This window comes from Pangasianodon hypophthalmus, chromosome 18, assembly GCF_027358585.1.
Source record: "Pangasianodon hypophthalmus isolate fPanHyp1 chromosome 18, fPanHyp1.pri, whole genome shotgun sequence".
Lineage (NCBI taxonomy): Eukaryota > Metazoa > Chordata > Actinopteri > Siluriformes > Pangasiidae > Pangasianodon > Pangasianodon hypophthalmus.
Window position 1 is genome coordinate 17,685,117 of NC_069727.1, and position 22,676 is coordinate 17,707,792.

At 39.1% G+C, this 22,676-nt stretch overlaps 2 protein-coding genes across 4 annotated transcripts; both read left to right on the forward strand.

Moving 5' to 3' along the window:
• The first annotated feature begins 290 nt into the window (after nt 1-290).
• Nucleotides 291-19,977, forward strand: mdm1 (Mdm1 nuclear protein). Of its 3 annotated transcripts, none has more exons than XM_026923043.3 (15): nt 291-993; nt 1,495-1,594; nt 5,213-5,526; nt 5,931-6,065; nt 6,616-6,801; nt 6,912-7,054; nt 7,203-7,299; nt 8,761-8,781; nt 11,787-11,986; nt 12,664-12,906; nt 13,111-13,253; nt 16,669-16,802; nt 17,115-17,349; nt 18,037-18,102; nt 18,554-19,977. In XM_026923043.3, the coding sequence occupies exons 1-15, from the start codon at nt 976-978 to the stop codon at nt 18,667-18,669; spliced, it is 2,151 nt and encodes a 716-aa protein (XP_026778844.3). In that variant the 5' UTR covers nt 291-975; the 3' UTR covers nt 18,670-19,977. The 3 variants fall into 3 exon arrangements, with proteins under 3 accessions (XP_026778844.3, XP_026778845.3, XP_026778846.3); XM_026923045.3 differs by lacking the exon at nt 291-993 and adding an exon at nt 1,024-1,172; XM_026923044.3 differs by lacking the exon at nt 8,761-8,781 and having other exon boundaries at nt 292-993.
• Nucleotides 19,962-22,042, forward strand: il22 (interleukin 22). Its single transcript, XM_034313245.2, has 5 exons — nt 19,962-20,131; nt 20,290-20,355; nt 20,441-20,590; nt 20,720-20,794; nt 20,887-22,042. The coding sequence occupies exons 1-5, from the start codon at nt 19,991-19,993 to the stop codon at nt 20,977-20,979; spliced, it is 525 nt and encodes a 174-aa protein (XP_034169136.1). The 5' UTR covers nt 19,962-19,990; the 3' UTR covers nt 20,980-22,042.
• Nucleotides 22,043-22,676: the final 634 nt, after the last annotated feature.

Here is a 22,676-nt window from a genome sequence, read left to right on the forward strand (position 1 = left end):
GAGTGCTAACTAGCTATAAATCATTTCTCATGATGGATAATGGTAAGTGAGAATAAAACAGCGCTTGTGCTTTTGTTTTAGGAGCTAACATCAACGTCTGGCCATTATCCCTTATGTTTTGAGATTGTTGGATTTATTTTTCCTTTTAAACACTATTGTAACTGCACTAGCAATGGCCTGTCTGTCATCTCGACCACAATCCCTGAACAACATACAGTATGCTGGTGTAACAGGTGCTCTTTAATCCGCTACTGCACAAACATCAGCGAATCAGTGAACACCCCCAACACACACACACACACACACACACACACACACACACAGAGGTGTGTTTTCTACCTGCTCAGTGTTGCTCTTACTTCCTCTGTGATTATGAAAGCAAACCTGAGCTCACATTACCACAGTTTTCCTATAAGATCTCATATAATCACATACACATTGTCCTGTTTCAGTAGTTATTGTACTGCCTGGTGCAATTTGCACACATTTGCACATGCGCTTTATGTAGTTTTGTGTAGTCTCATGTAGTTCTGTGTTGTTTTATGTTGCCTGGAGGAAGGTTGTGCCTTTCCACTGTGTACTCTAGCAACTGTATATGGTTGAAATGATAATAAAGCCACTTGGCTACATTAAACAGCACAGTTCCCACATTGTTGACACTCATGAAAAAAGTAACCTAAGGCTTCAGTACTTCTTAATCCCCTACTTTTTAATCCATACCTTTAGCTATGCTGTCTAAATTTATGCTAGCTCTTGAGTTAATGCATGTGCCAGTGAATTAAAGAAGCACACACTGTGCGAAAGCTTCACAACAAATAGAGGCTTGGGTGTGCCTTTACTGCGCATGCGCGTATCAAGGGACGCCCCAGCCGTCACCATGGCGACCAGCGTCTTAACAGCTTGTACACAAGCAGATTTATTAACGGGACGCCTGCTTTTCTTTAGATTGAGAAGGAATTCATTTTCAGAGCTGAAATGACAGTCACTTTTAAGGTATGCCTTTTCCTTGATTCAAACCCAGAGTGCAGGGAAGAGCCGAAAGCGGAAATTGCTCATTTTACGTCACTGGGTTTAAAGCTAAGCTAATGCTAATGCTAATGCTGAGCCTGCGGATGGTTTCGGTTTTATCTGCTCCAAATAAAGAGGAGAATGACAGAGTGAATCCATGAGGGGTAAAGTAAAGGGTTTTGCTCTTTGCTTTAGTAGATTTCCTCCCAAAATATCTGCGAAATCTTTAAAAAAAATCGCATGTTTTCTATAGTAAACACAGCAGCGGTTGATTTCCTGCACGCGCAAACCTACAGCTAGTGTACTGTACTTCTGCACTGTAATAACACAGTGTTACTGTTACTGCAACAACAACAACAGCAGAAGAGTCATGAGGCTAATGCTTAAGCAAGCTTCGAGAAAATCTTAGCAGTAGTGAGTTAGCCGTTTAAGCTAAACTGGGATTAAAGCTCGTGACGCGTTACTGTTTCTGCCTCCATCACGCAGGCCATCAGCAGGAACCGGAGCAAACACAAGGCGAGGCGAGAGAGAGGCGCGTCACCGCAGCGCGCAGTGCGATTGGCTGGACTGAGGTCTGACCAGCTGGGTGAGACACACCAGACCTCCTCTCCACTCCTCCTCTCTTCTTTCCTCTCTCCTCCCCTCATTCCCTCATCTCCTCTCCTCTCCACTCCTCCTCTCTTCTTTCCTCTCTCCTCCCCTCATTCCCTCATCTCCTCTCCTCTCCACTCCTCCTCTCTTCTTTCCTCTCCTCCCCTCATTCCCTCCTCTCCTCTCCACTCCTGCTCTCTTCTTTCCTCTCTCCTCCCCTCATCCCCTCATTCCCTCTCCTCTCCTCTACATTCCACTCTCCTCTCCACTCCTGCTCTCTTCTTTCCTCTCTCCTCCCCTCATCCCCTCATCTCATCTCCTCTACATTCCACTCTCCTCTCCACTCCTCCTCTCTTCTTTCCTCTCTCCTCCCCTCATTCCCCCATCTCATCTCCTCTCCACTCCTCCTCTCTTCTTTCCTCTCCTCCCCTCATCCCCTCATTCCCTCTCATCTCCTCTACATTCCACTCTCCTCTCCACTCCTCCTCTCTTCTTTCCTCTCTCCTCCCCTCATCCCCTCATCTCATCTCCTCTACATTCCACTCTCCTCTCCACTCCTCCTCTCTTCTTTCCTCTCTCCTCCCCTCATTCCCTCATCTCTTCTCCTCTACATTCCACTCTCCTCTCCACTCCTCCTCTCTTCTTTCCTCTCCTCCCCTCATCCCCTCATCTCCTCTCCTCTCCACTCCTCCTCTCTTCTTTCCTCTCCTCCCCTCATCCCCTCATTCCCTCTCCTCTCCCCTCCTCCCCTCATCTCCTCTCCTTTCCTCTCCTCCCCTCCTCCCCTCATCCCCTCATCTCCTCTCCTCTCCACTCCTCCTCTCTTCTTTCCTCTCCTCCCCTCATCCCCTCATTCCCTCTCCTCTCCCCTCCTCCCCTCATCTCCTCTCCTTTCCTCTCCTCCCCTCCTCCCCTCATCCCCTCATCCCCTCATCTCCTCTCCTCTCCTCTCCACTCCTCCTCTCTTCTTTCCTCTCTCCTCCCTTCATCCCCTCATCTCATCTCCTCTACATTCCACTCTCCTCTCCACTCCTCTTCTCTTCTATCCCCTCCTCCCCTCATCTCCTCTCCTATCCACTCCTCCTCTCTTCTTTCCTCTCCTCCCCTCAATCCCCTCTCCTCTACATTCTACTCTCCTCTCCTTTCATCTACACTCCTCTTGCCTCTCCTCCCCTCCTCTGTTATCCTTCCATAAACTGCTCTTTTCCTTTCATTTTACTGAGTTAAATATTTTGGTGTACAAAACCAAAGGCCAAATTTATCTAATATTTCTTTATTCAATTCAGTTTTTTTTGTATAGCACTTTTAACAATGGCCATTGTCACAAAGCAGCTTTACAGACATATATACATTCAGGATCTAAATTTTAAACATAGAAATTTATTAATTTATCCCTAATGAGCAATGAGCAGAGTCGATGGTGGTGAGGAAAAACTCCCTGAGATGACATGAGGAAGAAACCTTAAGAGGAACCAGACTCAGAAGGGAAGCCATCCTCATCTGGGTGACACCGGATAGTGCGATTATGAATAATTCCCTTCTATAACTGTGTACTACTTGATCAAAAGTGTGATTGTGTAACCAGGAAATTCATCATAGTTTATGAAGTCCTTTTTGTTGAAGTTATAAACTGTTCACTGATGGAGACTTGTGTGCAAAACTGTTCGGTAATTGCAGTCCTAAAGCTCTCATAACAATTGTAGTCCTGAGCCATCTTAGCAAGACATTATGGCATTGTTTTATATACAGTTGAGGTCAAAAGTTTACATCCCCCTTTCAGAATCTGCAAAATGTTTATTTTACCAAAATAAGAGGGATCATACAAAATGCATGTTATTGTTTATTTAGTGCTGACCTGAATAAGATATTTCACATAAAAGATGTTTACATATAGTCCACAAGAGAAAATAATAGTTGAATTTATAAAAATGACCCGTTCAAAAGTTTACATCCCCGTGATTCTTAATACTGTGTTGTTACCTGAATGATCCACAGCTGTGTTTTTTTGTTTACTGATAGTCCCTTGTTTGTCCTGAACAGTTAAACTGCCTGCTGCTCTTCAGAAAAATCCTTCAGGTCCCACAAATTCTTTGGTTTTCCAGCATTTTTTGTGTATTTGAACTCTTTCCAACAATGACTGTATGATTTTGAGATCCATCTTTTCACACTGAGGACAACTGAGGGACTCATATGCAACTATTACAGAAGGTTCAAACGCTCACTGATGCTCCAGAAGGAAAAAACATGCATTAAGAGCTGGGGGGTGAAAACTTTTGAACAGAATGAAGATGTGTACATTTTTCCTATTTTGCCTAAATATCGTATTTTTTCATTTAGTACTGCCCTTCAGAGGCTACAGAAGATAGTTACATGTTTCCCAGAAGACAAAATCTTCTGGCAAATACCTCTGATCCCTCTTTTCTCGTTCCTTTCATTGCATTGTCAGATGGAGGAGAAAAGATGTGAAGAAAGAAAATGAGGAAATGCAGTTAAAGAAATAAAAGGCACCCCAAAGGAATGGTTTATAAAAGTGGAGTGCTCAAAATATAGGCCTTATAAAGTGTGTACACAATTTTCCACACACACAGGGAGAGTTATAAAAAAAATGCATTTTTAATTATAAGTGTGGAAATGTACATACCGTCATGCATACTCTTGACTGTGCACATGCACACTTTTACTAATGACTTACTAATGACTTCATTTCAAATGATGCTTTTTATTGAATTAACCACAGTTCTGATTTAAATAAAGCAATAAGCAATGACAGGGTGTGTGTTACAGTGAATTTATCATGGCTGAAGGTATTCTCAGGCATGCTTTTATAAAACGCGGACAAAAACATGATAAAATCCAGTGTTTAATAAACAATTTAATTTATTATTAATAAATATTTGCCATAAAAATTCTTCCACCATGTAGCTGTATCTGTAAAGTAATCTAGCTTTTGTTGCTAAGCAACATAACAGCGTAAGAGTAGTCTATGGACAGAACAATGACTTAAGCGTAACGGGTTTGTTGGTTTAAAACCTGGCACGTTAACGCAGAACTCGATTATTGTGACACGGACACAGGTGTGCTTATATCGAGACTTTTACAACGGCTTCGAACACGGCTCAGCCAATCAGATTTTAGAACAGCGGCTATCCGTTTTATAAGAAGAGTTAAGTATTACACTCAGAAAGGACACCCAGACATATCCAGTGATTATGTCTAAAGCCTATTGGTGTATTGGTGGACTTGCTAATGACAGACTAATGAGAGAGCATGTATTTTAGGAAACGGAGGATTATTTATTTATAATTACTTTTTTAAAAGCTCTTGATGATGACTGGTTAATGAGTCGGTTTCGATTCTGAAGGACCGTCCCCTTAGAAATGTGTTATGAAATAGAATTGGAGAGATCTTCACAGATCTTCACAGATGTATTTGTAACAAAAGTACAAATTGTTGTGTTGTTAGTATTTATAATTTATGTCAATTATCAGTCATTTCTGATATTAATTCTTCTTTCATCATCATAAATATTAAGTAAGCACAGATGCTTTCGGTAAATATTTCTTAAAGATGTGGTTTTATGGTTAGTCTCCTGTTGTTTTCTATTTGCCTGAAGGAATTTGCAGAGAACCCCAGTTTCAGTCCAAGAAGAAAGCCTCCATGAACCCACCTCGGTTATCCACTTCTGTCCAGTGGGGTGATCCAGGTGTTTTAACCAGGAAGCAGATTACAAGTCGGCCTGCTTCCCCTCCAGCTGTGGTCTCTGTAGCACAAACAGACGGTGTAGAGAAAGTAGAAACCCCTCTAGCACCGAGAGCATCCAAACCAACAAGAGCCTCGAAAACGACTCCGGTCCAGGAAGAATGTTCATCTGGTCGTATATCCAGGGCCTCTGCTGAGCAGCAGACACAAAAACAGCCAGCAGATGGGGTGAGTACTATTCACACCTGCAGTTTAGCAGAAACAGGGGAAAGAATTATTATCCGTTGCTTGCAACAATGTTTTATCAGTACTACATGTACACACTGAAACTGAGATTATGTAAATTGTTAGATTGTTGAGTGTTGAGCATTACTATTACATTTAAGTAGTAAATCTCCAGTAATCTTGATATATTTATCAGACTGTTCTTACCATTCCACTGTCATGTCAGTCATATCAGTTTAAATGCAATAATGACCACTGTACATTCATTCATCTTTAGTAACTGCTTCATCTTGGGAAGGGTTGTGGTGGATCCACAGGATCTGGAGCCGTGAGGTGGAAATGCTACTTCCTGCACCAGACTGCTAGTGTAATATTAAGTTAGAGATGTTTGGTATGCTGTTCTACAGGTTAACCACGTACTGAGGAAGAAGGCAGGCCTGAAGTCAGAGCGCCAGAGGAACGGCCGCCAGAGCTCCGAGTATCAGAGGCAGTTTCAGTGGAAAACTCTGGCACCTGAATCACCTCTTCTCAATGCCCAGGAGGTACGTAATCAGACTTACACAGCACACAAGGCAGTGGGAGCTCAGTGGTTAAGACGTTGGACTTCTGATCATAAGGTCATGAGTTCAAATCCCAGCACCACAAAGCTGCCACTGCTGGGCCCTTGAGCAAGGCCCTTAACCCTCAACTGCTCAGTTGTATAAAAAATGAGATAAATGTGAGTCGCTCTGGATCAGGGCGTCTGCCAAATGCCATAAATGTCAACATTTCAAAAACAGTCCATCTTCACTGTAGTTGCAGTTCACTGGCAAATTATTCTAAAATGCTTTGTTAAAACTTGTTATAGGTACTTCTGTTCAAGAAGAAAATAAAACTTTATCACCACTAGATGGCAGCAGAAAGTTAATTTGTACCACATAACTAGACGAGTACTGAAAGCTGTAATGAACATGGCGACTCTTTCTCTTTTTTTCTCTTTCTCTTAGGAAATGTTAATGGTTCTTAATAATGGCTCTAAGCACAATCTCAGGCTAAAAAGAAATGCGTCTGTTTCATTTGAGCGATGTTTTTTATTTCAACTGTCTGTTCTAGATGTTGTACTCCAGCAACAGGTCTATCCCACCCTTGAAGTCTAATCCAGTAGTAATGGAGAGTGAGTATAAGAGGAGCTTTAAAGGATCTCCTCCACCCAGAGGCCTGCGCTTACGAAGAGACATTGAACTAAATGAGGTTTCACCTCCCAAAATGGAGAATATCTCCCCAGATATTCCTCCCCAGGTACTGGTGTGTTTTTATTGTGTATTGTGAGCATTTAGTAGTAAGTAATAGAGGTAATACAGTTTTCTCCCTTCTTCCTCATTGTACTTTTCATATGGCACTAATGACAGAGTAAGAAGAAGAAACAAGGGCATCAACGTCTCAGCAGGAAGTCAAGCCCCAAAGAGAAAAGTCGTCATTCAGAGCCACAGCTCCTAAAGCCGAAACCAGAGACACCACAAGCCCCAAAAGCTGTTTCACCCGAAGTGGTGAGGTGTGTGTCTGGTTATGCCATTCGTTAGATAAAACAAATAAAATGGCAAGTGATACAGTGATCACCTCACAATTATATACAGTAGAGGTGGTAAAATTTCAGTATAGTACACAATATATTACACAAACCAGTTCTCATCTTTTTGCAGGAAGGTGAAGACTGAATATAGCTCAAACTTCCGCTCTCCTCTTCAATACCGCTACACTGATGGTGTCTGGGTCAGGTCCAGGACTGCAGGAGAAGAGGTAACCCGACTATCCTCACATCCCTCACCCTTACACCGTGGGAGAATATGTGAGCTTATAACACAAATACTGAAAGCAGGGTGTGGTATTTTTAGTGTAATATAATATTTATTATATCATATTTTCTGCACAACCATCCACCAGCATTCTAGTTTATACCACAGTGCTGCTAAATTCTTAAATAGGATTGGTCACAAGGTGTTGATTAATTTTCTTTAACAGCAACTCTGGTAATAGTTCCTGCTGTAATTCAAATGATAGGTTTATATTAATGTGCTTGTTCTAAAATGTTATCATTTCTACAGTAACAACTAATTCACAGGGACCTGTATAGTGGACACTCCACATAATCTAAAACTTATCATAAAGGATTAAAAATGTGTTGTTACTTAACAAGGAAAAGCATCTGATAGCTGGTACGGTGAAGTTTTCTGTAAGGAGATGTTTATTTTAATGTTTATGGAAGGAGTCTCCAGTGTCAGCGCTTTGTAACAGTCAGTAACGTAGTCTTCAGACTTTGAGCTTTCTGGTTTCTAGGTAACACGACAGAGAGAAAAAAAGAGGCTGGTGAGGACGTATTTACAGCTGCTATAATGTAACTGACTGTTTATAGCTGCTATAATGTAAGTAATAACAGGAACTCACTTGTTTCACAACATTAAATGTAACTGTAAATGGTTAAAAAAGTACAACTTACTGTTCATTTTTAAATTAACAGCTGTAATCATTGGCAAATTGCTGTGGTATAAAAGAAATAAAACACTTCAGGGCATGCTGTTATAGGAAAATAAGCAACTTCTGGGTGGTAACTCTGCTTTATGTCGGGCTGCATCACAACACCACATCAACACACATGTTGATTATTTTCCTATAACAGTATGCCCCCAAGTGGGTTATTCCTTACATGATGTATAACGTTTATTTTTAATGCTCATTCAGAAAAATAATAAAAAAAAAAAAAAAAAACAGTGATTAGGGAGAGGTAATGTCTAATACTTTCAACACAGCAGCTGATCCAACATTCAGGTCCTGCTAAAAGCATTCATTAACATGGTGAAGGAGGGTTAAATGCTCCAGGGTGGAAGATGACCAGGACTGAACTCAGACATCTCTACTTTTAAATTCAGTTGGTTAAAATCATTTAATGTTCCTTTATTCTGAATAACCCCAAAACCACAGTTCTAAAGTCTAGAAAACTGAAGATGCTGATTTTTAAACAATATACATGAACCTCTCTTGTTAACTTCTCTCAGTCTGCTGTGGGCTGTTTTATTTTCTGATGAGTCGCAACTGTGGTAACAGCAAACCAACGTTCTGTGTACTATTACTCATCTTACGATTTAAAGAAAAACAAAGAAGGCATCCTGTGCAAGCTTTGGAGAAATGAGAGTATGTATCAGATGCTAGCACATGTAGCACCATGGTCTTGCTAATCACTGATTTGTGTCATCAATCTTACAGGGTCACGAGTGGTATCACGAGGTAAATGACCTGCCCACCGTTTCATTCTCTCTTTTGTTGCTGTGGTCTCAGGTGCCTTCACATTTCCTGTAAATCTGTGCTTAAGGCTGTGTGATTTGCAGGTGCCGTCACTTTGCATGTATAAGATCATGTCTTTTAGTCTTAATTATCAAGCAATTTGCAACGGTATTCCAAGTAAATCCCAAGTCGAGAAGCCAAAGTCTTAAATCCAAAGGTTTTTTTTTTTTTTTTTTTTTTTTTTTTTTCATCTTCAAGTCCACTGTTTCCCACCATTTTAATGCCACTCATTCAAGTTTCTACAAAATACAGTGCAATGGGTAGATTTCATCTGGTCTGATGACCACCTTAAACTTTTTAATGAAAATAAAACTAAGGGGCTGCAGTGGAAAAATCATATTATAACAAACCTGGCTTTACACTGCTCAGAAACCCAGCAGACCCCACGTAAGATCACGCATGAGCCTGAAGCACTTTTCGACACAAATATATCGGCAGCTTTCCAGCTTGCTTGTCGCTTTCTGCTTTGCTTGGCTCATGGCCACATACACACACACACACACACACACACACACACACACGCTTAAGGAGGTAGAGAAAGATAGAGAAATCATATTAATATGTGGGTTCATGTGGACCAGTTTAGTAATTACACCCAAAACACCCCCACACACACACCCACACACACCCAGACACACCCACACCCACACACACACCCACACACACACGCACACACACACACAAATCTCAAGTCACATCATTACCTTTATAACTAACTAGCAATTTGAACATGTCTTGCTTTAACCTTCTGCAAACATACCACTTACCACTAACGGCTGCCTCCTTCTTCTTACGCACAATTGCCTCTAATCAATTTGTATGAAAGCCTAGGAAAACATTTCTCTTTGAAAAATGCAGTCCTTCTTATCCATATGAAGGACATAAAGGTTCCCTTGGACTTCTATCATGATAGATTTCTAGTGTCTTGGTAAGTCAAAGGCCTGCTAACTGAAGCTAAGCAATAGGACAGACTGCAGGCAGGTATCACTACACTACACAGGGGTTCACTGGATGGTTAAGATGGTTCTTAGGATTGTTCTTGGAGCCTTCTCTGATACCTCTATTGTAGGTTTCTACATAAAACACTTAAGGCTGAAGAACTGAAGAAGTCTTTAGGGTTCTACAGAGTGTTTCACAAAAATCCTACCACGTGGAAAGCAATAATTTCTACTACTCTCACTACTTTTTCACTACTCTTACTACTTTCTTTCTTACTTATCTACAAGACTACCTGAACTTCCCTTCGGGGATTGATAAAGTTTATCTTATCTGATCTTAGCTTATCTTATCTGATCTTATCTGATCTTATCTTATAACGGTGAATGTTGGTGGAATAGACGGCTGATTTCAAGCAACAGTAAGAAAACAGCAAGGCAAAAGTCTGAAGTGACCACTACTGAATAAGAATAATAATAAGCTCCTCATTTTATTTTTTAATTTTATTTTTTTTTTTTTTACAAACCAATGACACCACAGTCCCATCCACTTTCTTTCTGTTGGCTCACAAGAAAGAGGCGCATGAATTCACAGGTCCAAAGTTCAGCGCAAAACGAAAGTAACGTATCAGAAGCAATAGCACATCGTTCACATCCTGTGCCCTTTGCCCTTCTGGGAACTGTTTTTGTCTGCCAAAATTTATTCGCATTTGGTCTAATCGCTGTAAATTGTATGTGCACGTAAATGTTATGGTTACACCTTAGATGTTGGCCGCTCTGTTTCTATAGTTAACCTTTTGCTCATGAAAATCTAGAGTTTCTTAGTAGTTTCAAACAATTAACAAACATCTACACACATTGTTTTAATTTTTTTTCATAAATAATTCAGCAATAATCAACTGCTTTCCCAGACTGTCATACATAAATTGTGACAAACATCATTTGTGTTAAATAAAAAAATCTTAACAAGTCACTTAATGTGACCCTCCAAACAGTCCAAATAACTGACGATGAAATCCAAATTGAGTCTAATGTGAGCTGTTTCTAATTTTGTCAAGTTAAGTGAGTTACTAAAAGTGAAGTCATTCAAAGTCAGTCATCTCCCGACCTCAGTTCTAGTAATGTGTGTGTGCACACCCCGCACACCCGCTCATTCGATCTGATTTATGATAAGGCCTCATGATGTCACGTTAATACTTGCCTAGTTTACACAGAAATGTGTGTGTGTGTGAAAATGAGACTTTCACTGTTAATGAGTCAGCAAGTTAGCAAGTAAGCAGCTTTTTTCCACAGAACTTTCAAGCTGCATGTGGTTTTGCTGGGTTTTTTTTTTTTTAATGTACAGGAATTACAACATTGCATTGGCGTACTACCAAGGAGTGACTCCTTTTATTTTATTTTATTTTATTTTATTTATTTTTACATTTTTGTTCATAATGTATAAGGTGGATGCCATGCATCTGTTACATGTATAGTATTGCAATTAAACAAAAGTGAAGTTTGAAATAAGGTTAAAAAAAGAAAATGCTCTAGTTATTGTTTCCAAGTACCATCGTTTTAAATGGTTCCATCCAAAACCTCATAAATCCATCTCATACTTTACTCTTGTCCTTTTTTATGAGTGAGTCTGTTTGTGATAGTGTAGTTTTAATTACTCTAGGTCACACTTTCTGGATTCAGTTCAAATCGCCATCCTATTCATCATATTACATCCTGTTTCTGTTGATTTAATCCATGTGTTATACTCTAATCCATTAGACCTAGCTTTCTCTTGAAATCAACACTGACACGTGTTGGTACAGTCTCACGTTTGTGTATGATAAGATTTCACTCAACACAGAGTCAACACAAATTACTCTCTGCTCTCTTTGCCAACTGAACCAGTCAGGTTTTACACAAAACAGGCTTTTTATTTAGACAGATATTTGCATATAAGAAAATGATTGAATAAGAGTCAATTAGTGCAGTTGTGCTTTGGCTGAATTTTAAATATCTGTGGCTTTGCTCTGTTAGGTACGGGAGTTGCGTGAGAAAGCAGAAGCATATAGAAAGAGGGCCTGGGGAACTCACTTCTCCCGGCAGCACCTGAGCCAGATCCTGTCAGAGCAGAACTGCCTGTGGGAGGCATCTAGCAGTTCTTCTTCCTCCACTCTCACTGATGACGACACTCATTCCACCAGCAGTCCCATCATCAAGGCCCTGGACCTGGCCAGGTACACTGAGAAAGTCTTTAATTATATTAGCCTTTACAAAACCAAAATCTCATCCCTAAAATAGGCAATGGTAACCATAGCAACCACAGAAACTCGCTGTGGTATCTCAGTATCATTTTTTTTTTTTTTTTGAGGAAGGGGGCAGTAGTACAGATTGTGACCAATTGAATGGCTTTAGAGTCACAATAAATGGCTGAAATCTTGGAGTAGTAGTTCTTAATCATAAGCAGTTTGTGGTCTATCAGTATTCCAATAAATCCATTTTTCCGTTATTAAAGAAAAGAAACCTCATGACTGAATCAATATTGGGTTACTACCAAGTTGCAACACAACACTAGATGAATACCTTTCCGTTTTGCATTGTTGCCTTGTGTGAGTCACACATGCTCACCTTTTAGTGCTTTCGTTTTCCTGCTTCCCTGCCCGTGCACTGTATATTATATTATTAAATATATTATTGAACTTCTCACTGTGAAACTGACGGTTTCACAGTATTACTGCATTGTGATAGCTCTACCTATAACACTGTAACCTAAATTATATATCCCAGTGTAAAAGAAAACTGTATGTTGTTCAGTTTATAGCAGCTCTTTTTTTTTTTTTTTTAAATAAATCAGTAACTTTATTTACGAGCGGAAGTGTTATCTTCTCTGAATGTGTCCTTTATATGCTGTTAGTGTCAGGGAGAGCTGTAGCCCCAGTGCATCTGTGTCCTTGGCTGCAAGTAGGAGAAGCTCTTGCAAAGAGGCAGAGCTTCCCAGCAGCCCCACCCTTCCTGCACAGAGGACAATGGCATGGGATGAGGAAATAAGTCCTTGTGAGAGGGGTGTGGCTGAGATAATGCAGCGGAAGAAGGAGCAGCCAGAGGAGACCAATGAGGAAGGAAATATAAATGGACATTCAGAAGACAACAGGGAGGAGTAAGCGCTGAATCTTTTACACTTTCTTTTCCATAATTTCATAATTACTTGTTGCGTTAAAGCTAATATCCTGTGTGTCACTGAAATACTCTAAACCCCCTAAAATGTAGTAAGATACGTGACTTTATTTATTTAGTAAGTGTCCACACACAGGTTATTTGGTATATTGTGTCATATTGCGATTGTGCAAATGCTTTTGTTCAGGGACACTGAGGCAGAGAGTGGGCACTTGTCACATCCAGAGGAAACTGGAAACTCCAATGATGAAGGCAGGTTGCCTACTCCCAGACTAAAGACAATGCTGGCTGCACAGAGGACTCATCATGACCGCACCACTCCTGCAACTGGTAACCAGCAAAAAAAAAAAAAAAAAAAAAACACCCATCTCTCACATCTGTACCCTTCTCAGACACGTATCTAACTTAAGAACATTTTTGTTCTATAGTCTGAAATTCTGGAGTCTGCCTCCTACAGCAGCCAGCGTTGTACTCGGGATCACACGTAGCTCCATACCAGAGGCCCTTAGTACGCAAACTGGCGAGTAATTGTTCTAGAAATCCTACATATACTGTAGGAGAATTAACTAGAGGCGTGCATCAGGACTGGGATGTCGTAGGTGTGGGACATTCTTACTCATGTGGGCGGTTAGAAATCGTGAGCTAAAAGAGATCAAACGTTGTGGCTACGTAGTAATTACCAGTGCTTTGTCATAAAGACAAAACGCAGCCTGCCTTATTGTTTTCTGTCGACTCACACTTCCAAGGTTGCAAATATGTAGTGTTAAAGAATTAGTTTTAATTTGCTGGTATTTTGGGAATCTGGACAACTGAGTTCATTGGAAAATATTGCCAACGTTACAAACAAAAACAGGCGCAGGAGTAGGTGGGTGAGTGTCTGCAGGAGTGTGTGGGCGGGGTCATAGTTTTTGCAGGAGCGGCTAGGTGTGGGATTTAAAAACAGGTTAGACTATAAAGCACTTCAAACGAAACTCATTACCTGTACGTAACCTAAACAGCACCTGACTTTTGGCAGATTTTTGTCATGACAGGTTTTGGACATACAGTAGATCTCTTTTCATGCTGAAAGAATTTTCACGATGATTACAAAAAGGCTGTTGGAATATCTGACATACGAACGCCTTTGTTTCACTTCTTTATTCCTCCATTTAAAGTCTGACATGTGGAAGATCTCCTATATTGTTTATAATGAGAAATACTTTCTAAATCAGACCTCTCTCGATATACAGGAGGATTAAAAAAAAAATGCTAACACTTGTTTACAAGTACTTGTTTACTTGTTGTCATTTTTTAGTGAACAAGCGGAATCTCTTTGAAGCAATTAAGTTACCTTTTACAGTTCATAACTAGTCATCTAGCATCCTTATGTAATGACATTACAGTGTTTCCACTAACGTGATGCAGTGTTATATGTGTTAGTGTAGTGATATATGTGTTAACATTTTGTGAACCAGACTTGTGTTCTTAAAATGGATATCATGTTCCTTAGATACAAAACAGTTCTGCTTTACTACACAGGGAAACCCCTAGCTGATGTCAAATGTATTTTTAGATGAGAAGCACTACAATGGATTTTTCTTGTAACTCACTCATGCAGGCACTCACTCATGTTTAGCAGTAAAAAGACTCTCCACAAGGGGGAGCTATAACTCAAGTAGCTATTGTGTGCTTCATTGTTGAACGGGAGAACCTACACAGTCCTGTACCATTGAGCATTGTGTGGGTTTGAGATAAAAGGTCCTAAACACACCCAACATTAATACATTTGATTCTACTTCAGCCACGATATGAGAGCAGTTTTTCAGTGCTATCAGCAAGGTACACTCAATCAGAGCTGCCTAACTATAAACCTCAGACAAAATGAATTGGGCTGGCTAGGAAATGCGCTGATGTGGACTGATTTATGAATGCCGTGTAATAGGATATTAAATACTCCTTATATTTTTTGCACTTCTTGGTTGTTTACTATAAAGTCTTATATATTTAGGCCTTGATTTACTAACATGTTAAACACCCACAAAAATCTTGTCTTGTCAATTTTGCACATTTGGCTTAGTGAATAATCATCTGTTTGGGTTGTTTCTATCCAAAAGTGTAAAATACAGAGTGGAGTCAATGAAAATAGATTGATTTTTTTCACCCAAATTGAATTTTTTTTTTAAAGTCTGAAAGTCACATCAGCAATCAGGATTGCACGTGAAAATGAATACATCAGAAGAGCGTGTATTAAATCTGCAGAAGTCAGTTTCTGTCAGTTTCACCTTTTTCTTTCTTTTTTTTTTAACCAAATTTCCCTTTTTTTACCCAAGTTTTAATAATGAGAAAGTCTAAATTATTCCTTAAAATAATGTTAAGTTTTTCAAAATGTTGCTTAATATTACTGCATCAAGTAATTGATTTCATATGACATATTCACGTCATGTTTAAACATCTGATGGTAACAGCGATTTAAAAAACCTCTTAATTTTTAGTCACATAAACACTTTTCATTTATTCCTACCATATTTAAAAGACTTTCAGGTGATAATTTACACATTTTGGATAATTGTAAAACAGGGCCTAGTTCTCTTGCTTGTTTTATTGCATTATACATGACGTAAAATAAAAATATAACATATAATAAATAGTCTGTGATATCTTAGGGTTGTGAAAGACCGCACAAACTTTATTTAAACTTAAATAAAGAGAGTCTTTCAGCAGTGATTTATAGGTTGACATAAAAATATACACAGTTATTGTTCAAAAATTTTATGGTATGGTGTTATAATGTTTTGGCTATATCGCCCACTCACATATCTGCATGACACTAAAGATTTACAACACGAAGAATTTACTAAGCAAACCCCCCACGGCCTGGAAAGTTTCTCACAGAGCTGTCAATCATCTATACTGTACAGAAATATTTAACAGCTTCCTTTATTCTAATTGTTCCGCTTTCATTACATCACTACTTTTAAAAGCAGAACAAATAACAACTTCCTTCATTTTGATATGTTCGTAGTTCATACTGGTTTTTGTTTCAGCGGTTGGGCCAATGAACGGAAACACCAGATGACAGGAACTTTTTGACTAAAACGAGACACCGAACATCTTATGATAGACAATCAAAGTTAACGCAAACCGACACAGTTTAAGCATGTAAGGAAAGACAATGTCCAAACAGATCACTGGATAATGTAAACGGGGAAAAGACCAAACCGTACAATTTACATAATGAACTTACTCCAGCGTAAAAATGACCACAGACCTGACTTAACAATGCTTGGTGGAAGAAAGCAGAAGCTTATTTGGAAACTATTTGTAATCAGAGGTGAAAATGCCATGACCTTGTGAAATGAGTGCAATGGAAGAAAGTAATATAGTGTGATGAGTCATCTTTCATTCTTCTTTCTACCATTGTAAATCATGTTGGATTAAAAGTGTGTGCTAAGTGAATATGTTTAAATGTAATGGAAGTGTGCATTTGAATAAATTATTGAGGACGGTAAAGGAATAATTTGTACACTTTCTGCTCCAAGCTCATATAACATAACAAGCGATATAACATATCTTGAAGTATGAAATAGGTTGCCACAGGTCGTTTAAATGCTTATAATGACAATTTATTGACTGATGTTAAATCTATATGTATAGTCTGTATATTTACAAACTGTCACTACAATTTGCTCTTCCTCCAGCCTATAATGTATGACAAAACTGAGTGAAATTGCAATTTTCATGCAGGTTTCCCCCTTCTACCTACTAGGTGGTGCTATACTCATCTCCCCTCCAAAGATTAAGTATACCCAAACCTCCAGGAGGAGTGAACCACCACTTGGAAAAGCTCACTCACCTTACAGACACCTCAGTTGTGTCTCAGCTCCAGAAAAAAACAGCAAGGTACTGCAATTGCACTACACTTCTCCAAAAACGTCACTGAATATCATTAAAAAATATCAAACACTTTTTTAATAACACTCTTGTCGACTAGATATACATAGAGTTAAACAGAAGTGGGAAAAGAATTGCCATTATATAGATGTATATAGAAGTAGGTTTCAGCAACATATCTGGTCATTTGACTGCATTATTTTGAAAAAAGTAAAGCTACTAAGTGAAGCTGTAAGTGTAGCTTAATTACGATGAGTGATTATGTGGTTATGAAAGCACATGTAACGCTGATCAAGAGTGACACTCTGCTCCATTCCACAGACCGAAGGTGCGAGTTCGTCTCGTTCTCCTCCGGCTGCAGGGATGGCAACAGTAGACCCACTCCCCTTAAGGGAAGACACAAGGGCTGAAGACTCTCCTGAATCCTCGTCTGATCCAAAACCAGCCAAAAAAACACCTCACAAAAAAGCGAGCAGTGCTTGGCTCATAGACAGTTCCCCATCGCATGCCATCAGGATCCAAGGCACACTGAGGAACCCAGAGTTTCAGCATAACGGTATGTTATATGCTTTCAGAGTCCAGTAGGCCAATATCCTCATCACTAGGTTTCCTCTTTTCACCAGTGTGACCACATGGAGTGTGTACAAAAGCCAGACAAGCACAATGGTCATATAAGCTTTACCATGAGTCATTTACTGTCAGGGAAAAGAGTGAGGTTAAGTTACCGCCAACAGCATCAGGAGAGTAATTTAGGTCAGTCTCCCATCCCCACTCTCTTTTTTCTGTTATCTTTTTTTTCCATTAACGTGTCTATATGATGTGTTTTTTTCCGCTGAGGGTCGACTGTTGCTCATCTCTGAGAATTTAGGCCCTTGCGCTACCTGACTGAGATAAAGCGGGACTTAAGACTGTCCCCATTGTGCCGAAATGTAGTACAATCCCTACTCCATCTATTCTCCGGTTTCATGGCTGAAATACTAACATATCATCCTCGGTATTTATATGACAGACACTTCGCCTCTATTTTGATCTATTCTTATGAATTTTCAGTGTCATATATCAAGTCATCAACAGAGTTAGAATCTTGCTCTTAAAACAATCACAGAAGTATTACAAATTGAATGAATTACAAATTAAATTATTATGTCATCAGATATACAATATGATTCGTATATTATAATAAAAAACACTGCAAAAAAATGACCAAAAGTCTTCTTTGTCTGTATTTCTACTTTATTTATAGGTAACCTGGGAGTCCGTCGGCCAGAAAGAACTGCGTTCCCTTCCAACGACTGTCTATCTGACGATGGTAAAATTCTCTCATTAATAATATGATTCATATGTATACGTGGTGATGTATACATTTCCAGATTAATTTACTAAAAACTCAATGTAAGCCTTTTATCACAAAAACTTGAAGCAGCGCTTTTTCTGTCTGTCAGAGTGCACAGCAACCTAGTTCAGTCATTCTTTACCTTTTGATGTGGTGCACATACTGGAAGCTTCGAATATGTTCTAATTCTCCATGCCTGGTATTTAGTTATTAATCTTAGATCATATTACACAGTAACTACTATGTATTCGATTTTGTCATTATTTTGTGGTTTCTGTGCGCACTTTTCCATTGCTGTATTTCTGGCCAAGCACTTTTTTTTTTTTTTTTTAAATTTTGCCTCAATTTTTGCCTAATTTTGGCCTAATGTGTTTCAAATGATCTGAAAGGATCTGCACTAAGTCTAATTGTCCCCATTGTCCATTAGATCTGGATGACAGGATGTCGCAGATCTCATTCCAGTCAGCAGCTTCCTGCTCCATGGCATCCCAGGTTTTGGATCGTGCTCAGAAGAGGAAAGAAGACTTCTGGGGAAAGAGTTAATGTCGTCTCGGTGCTAACACTGCTGCAGAAATCACGGCCCTCTACTCACAGCCCTATACTAGTGTTTAATGTAAGATTCAGGGAACTAAGCTTTAGATTTTTGTTTTTTTTTATTTGTCTTAAAGTATATTTTAATACTTACACTATAGCATGGTCATGGACAAGGGTTTTAATGAATGTGCATAAATTATTTCTTGGGGTTTTTTAATGAAATTGTCAAAAAAATTAATGCAGATTTTAAAAAAAATAACATTTGTTCAGTGATTGGTACATTTTATATTGTATTTTAATTTCTAATTAAATTATTGTCTTTTGAAAAAGAAAAAAAAAAAAGCTCCTGTATTATAAAAACTGGTTTTATGTTTCTGAAAAGAAAAAAAAAACACAAAACCCTAGGGAATGAGGAATACGACTGAAAAAGACAAAATATATGAGTTATACATATTAATAATGACATAAAATGACATTTATTTGACGTCACATACAAATCTGTTTGGAAAAAACTGTTCTCACACATTTTGTTAAGAATCCAAGAAAGGAAGTGCATCTTTCTATATTCCGTAAATTGGACTTATGGTGTTCTAGAGGAAGCCATAAATAACACACTCATACATGGACTGTTGAGTTGCTTGGGTTTCCACAGCCAGGACACATTTTATGATTTATTAGTCGGACCTGCAACGTCCCAATTACGTCATGGCAGCATTGAGCATCAGCACATTTTATATAATTTATAATTGCATAACTGATTTATTTTCCTCACTTTTTAAACACTCTATATGGCTCTCTTAGCACCAGTACAAGGCCTCTCATAAGTCTCTTGGCAACCGCTCACTGTCAGATTGCTCAAGCTGCTGAACTGTAAATATAATAAAGAGCCTGTATTATAACCATGTAATAATTAGCATGAAAGCAGACGTTTCCGGTTTTTTTTTTAACGTCATCATGGGGATTTCACCGGAAGCATATTCCAAACAGGCAGTAAAAATACCGGCAATAATAGGAGGTTTAGCAACTTCTCACTGGATTGCACGTTTCAGGAACTCAGTCCAGGACAGTGTGCGAATTTCCAAACCAATTAACCTGAGTCAGAGATGCTGATAGGGGCACAAAATGAGCACGAGCAGGTGCGGAATCGCCCAAATCAAAGAAGTGATATCACACCGCAGTGACGTTGGGATCAGATCTAGGCCAGCGCCGGGGCTATATAAACAACTAGGTTATGCAGGTTACCACAAGCAGTGTGACACTGAACAAGGACGGTGGAGCTTGTTGTTCAGGTGATAACTGATCTGTAAGAGTGCTCTCAGGTTTGGGAAAGATGAATTGCGCTGTGCTTGCTGTGCTGGCTGTGCTGTGCTGCTGCTGCGCTCTGCGCGCGGATGCCCGACCTGCGCGTTTACGCTCGCGCCCTTTGGACAACTCGGAGACCTGGAACAACGTCATGGTCATGGCCAAGCATGTGAGTTTAAAGGCCAGGGACGCTCAAAGTTAATGCATGTTATTAGAGCTATGTTTGATACTGATGCAAAATACTTCAAGGCAATAATATTCTTTTACTCCTCAGTGATGTGCACTTTGCATGCATTAATGCCGTTCTCCTGTTGCGTGCTCACACAGGCGCAGGCGCAAGACCGGGACCACGAGACTCGCCTGATCCCGGTGATTTCCAGCGACAAGCTAAAAGTGAGTGCACCAGATACTGCAGCAGTTTCGGTGCCACAGATACAAATGCATTCATGCATTCCTAACTTTATTCTTACTTCTCTAGGACGGGGATGTTTGCTGCGTCAACGTCAAGATCCTCGATTACTACCTCAGGCACATTTTGGACAGTCAGGCGCGTGAACACCATTATCCGCGCCTGCATCTGGTCAAGCCTGATTTAGTCAGAGTGGCTAGAGACCTGGAACCACACTGTGTAAGTAGTGCATCACATATATATATATATATATATATATATATATATATGCATCCAAAATGTAGAAGACTGCTTGTATTCAGAATGCTGTCTTCTCATAGTCAATGCTCATTTCCCATTTTCCTCTAGAACTCCAAGCAGGTTGACCTGGAGCACTTGCAGACCTTCACGCAGAACCTGAAAAGAGCCGGAGAGATGTACAAGGTAGGCTGGTCTAACTTTGCTTAAAGACTCTGAATATCTAACACGCTTTGTGAACATATAGACTCATTATAGTGTTACAATTCTTGTTTCAGAATAACACCAAAGCACAGAACAAGGCGATTGGGGAGCTCGATATCCTCTTCCATTACCTGTACGAGTCGTGCAGCGCCACCAGCACATCCTAAACCTGTGCAAGAGCCTCTGCAATGGGTTCTCAGAAAAAAGGGTACTAAACTGTACCTTTTCTTGTTGCTGAAGTAGTACACTCAAGGGTGGATCTGTTGTGCCTTTAGTGTATATTTAATTATCATCCAATTATGTACCTTAAAACTTTTTTTTAAAGGTACACTATATCCACAGGTGAAAGATACAAAAGGTAAAGGTACAAAAGATTTATCCTTAAGGGTACCACTGCGTCGACAATGAAACAAACAGTACTTTTTTTTCTGAGTGGGCCATGGACCGAAGGAAATATGCTTATTTTTTTTTTTACCACGAAAAGTGTTTTGAAATATTTGATATGAATATCATTATTTATTATTATGTTTTATTTATTAGCTTTATTTATTTAGCATTACGAGATGACTATAAATTATTAAACTTTGTATTGACAGTATAGGCTCCACACAATGTGTGAACTGAGTCATTACGACTTAAAGCCTCCAGTGCCAGAGCAAGAGAATGTAAATGCATTGTAAAAGCATTCCTACTATGTACTTTTTTACTTTTTGCAGTTATTAAAATGAAATTATTTAATAATGCTTTAAAACAGAGTTCTAAATTGTTGGTATATCTGTTTTATACATATTTATTTGCATATTCACAATAAAAGCTTTAAAAACAAAAATCTGTTGCCTGCTTTTATATGCTACGTGATATAAAAGTGAGGGTAAAAACTTTTCAGCAAATGACAATGCTGATCAAACACGCTCTGCTTCATAAAGTGAAATTGACTGAATACTCCAGCATTTGTGCACCTTATTTTCTAGAAACAATAAATAAAATGATGTCATTAGGCCTAAATTTTGACTACGCTTATATTTAATCCCTTACACTCCCTGGACCCAGTGGCAGGGCCATTATTAATATAACTACATGTTCTCTACTATCTTCACTGCAGTTACTAAATAATATGCTCTAAGATGAATAACTGAATAATAAGCTTTGACTTTAGGAGGTTATCAGGTATCAGTTGGGTGTTGTCTAGCCATAAAGTTGACAAAGATGACAAATTATCCACAAATTACTTGTCTGGACCAAATATAACTAATAAAAATAGTAAAACAGAATTCAGATATTCTTTTTCCAAAACATTACAAATTCATTTTAATTTTTAAATTAAAGAGCAAAGTTAGCTCTTCTTGTTTTTTTGAAAAAAGGAAAGAAATTGTCCAACAACATTACAACAAAATATCAAATTTATTTATTCATTCATTCATTCATTCATCTTCAGTACGCACTTTGTTCTAGTAACACTGGGTAGGAAAATTCACCCCAGATGGGACACCAGTCCATCTCCAGGCACCGTTCACACATGCATTCACACCTAGGGGCAATTTAGCATAGGCAGTCCTGCTTGCATGTTTTTGAAAGGTGGAAGGAAACTGGAGAACTTGGAGGAAAACCACACAAACACAGGGAAAATTAAGTGAAACTCCATACTGACAGTAATCCGAGGTCAGGATTGAAGCAGGCATCCTGGAGTTGTGAGGTGGCAATGTTCTCCACTGCTGCACTCTGACACCCTCAAAATATCTAATTCTAGATTATGAACATTATTTAATGAAAAGTAAAATAGAGAAGCCTAATAGATACCACCTAAACTACCGAAGAACTCTGAGTAGAAATGATACATTTTCCGGCAATGTGTATTGTAGGTATA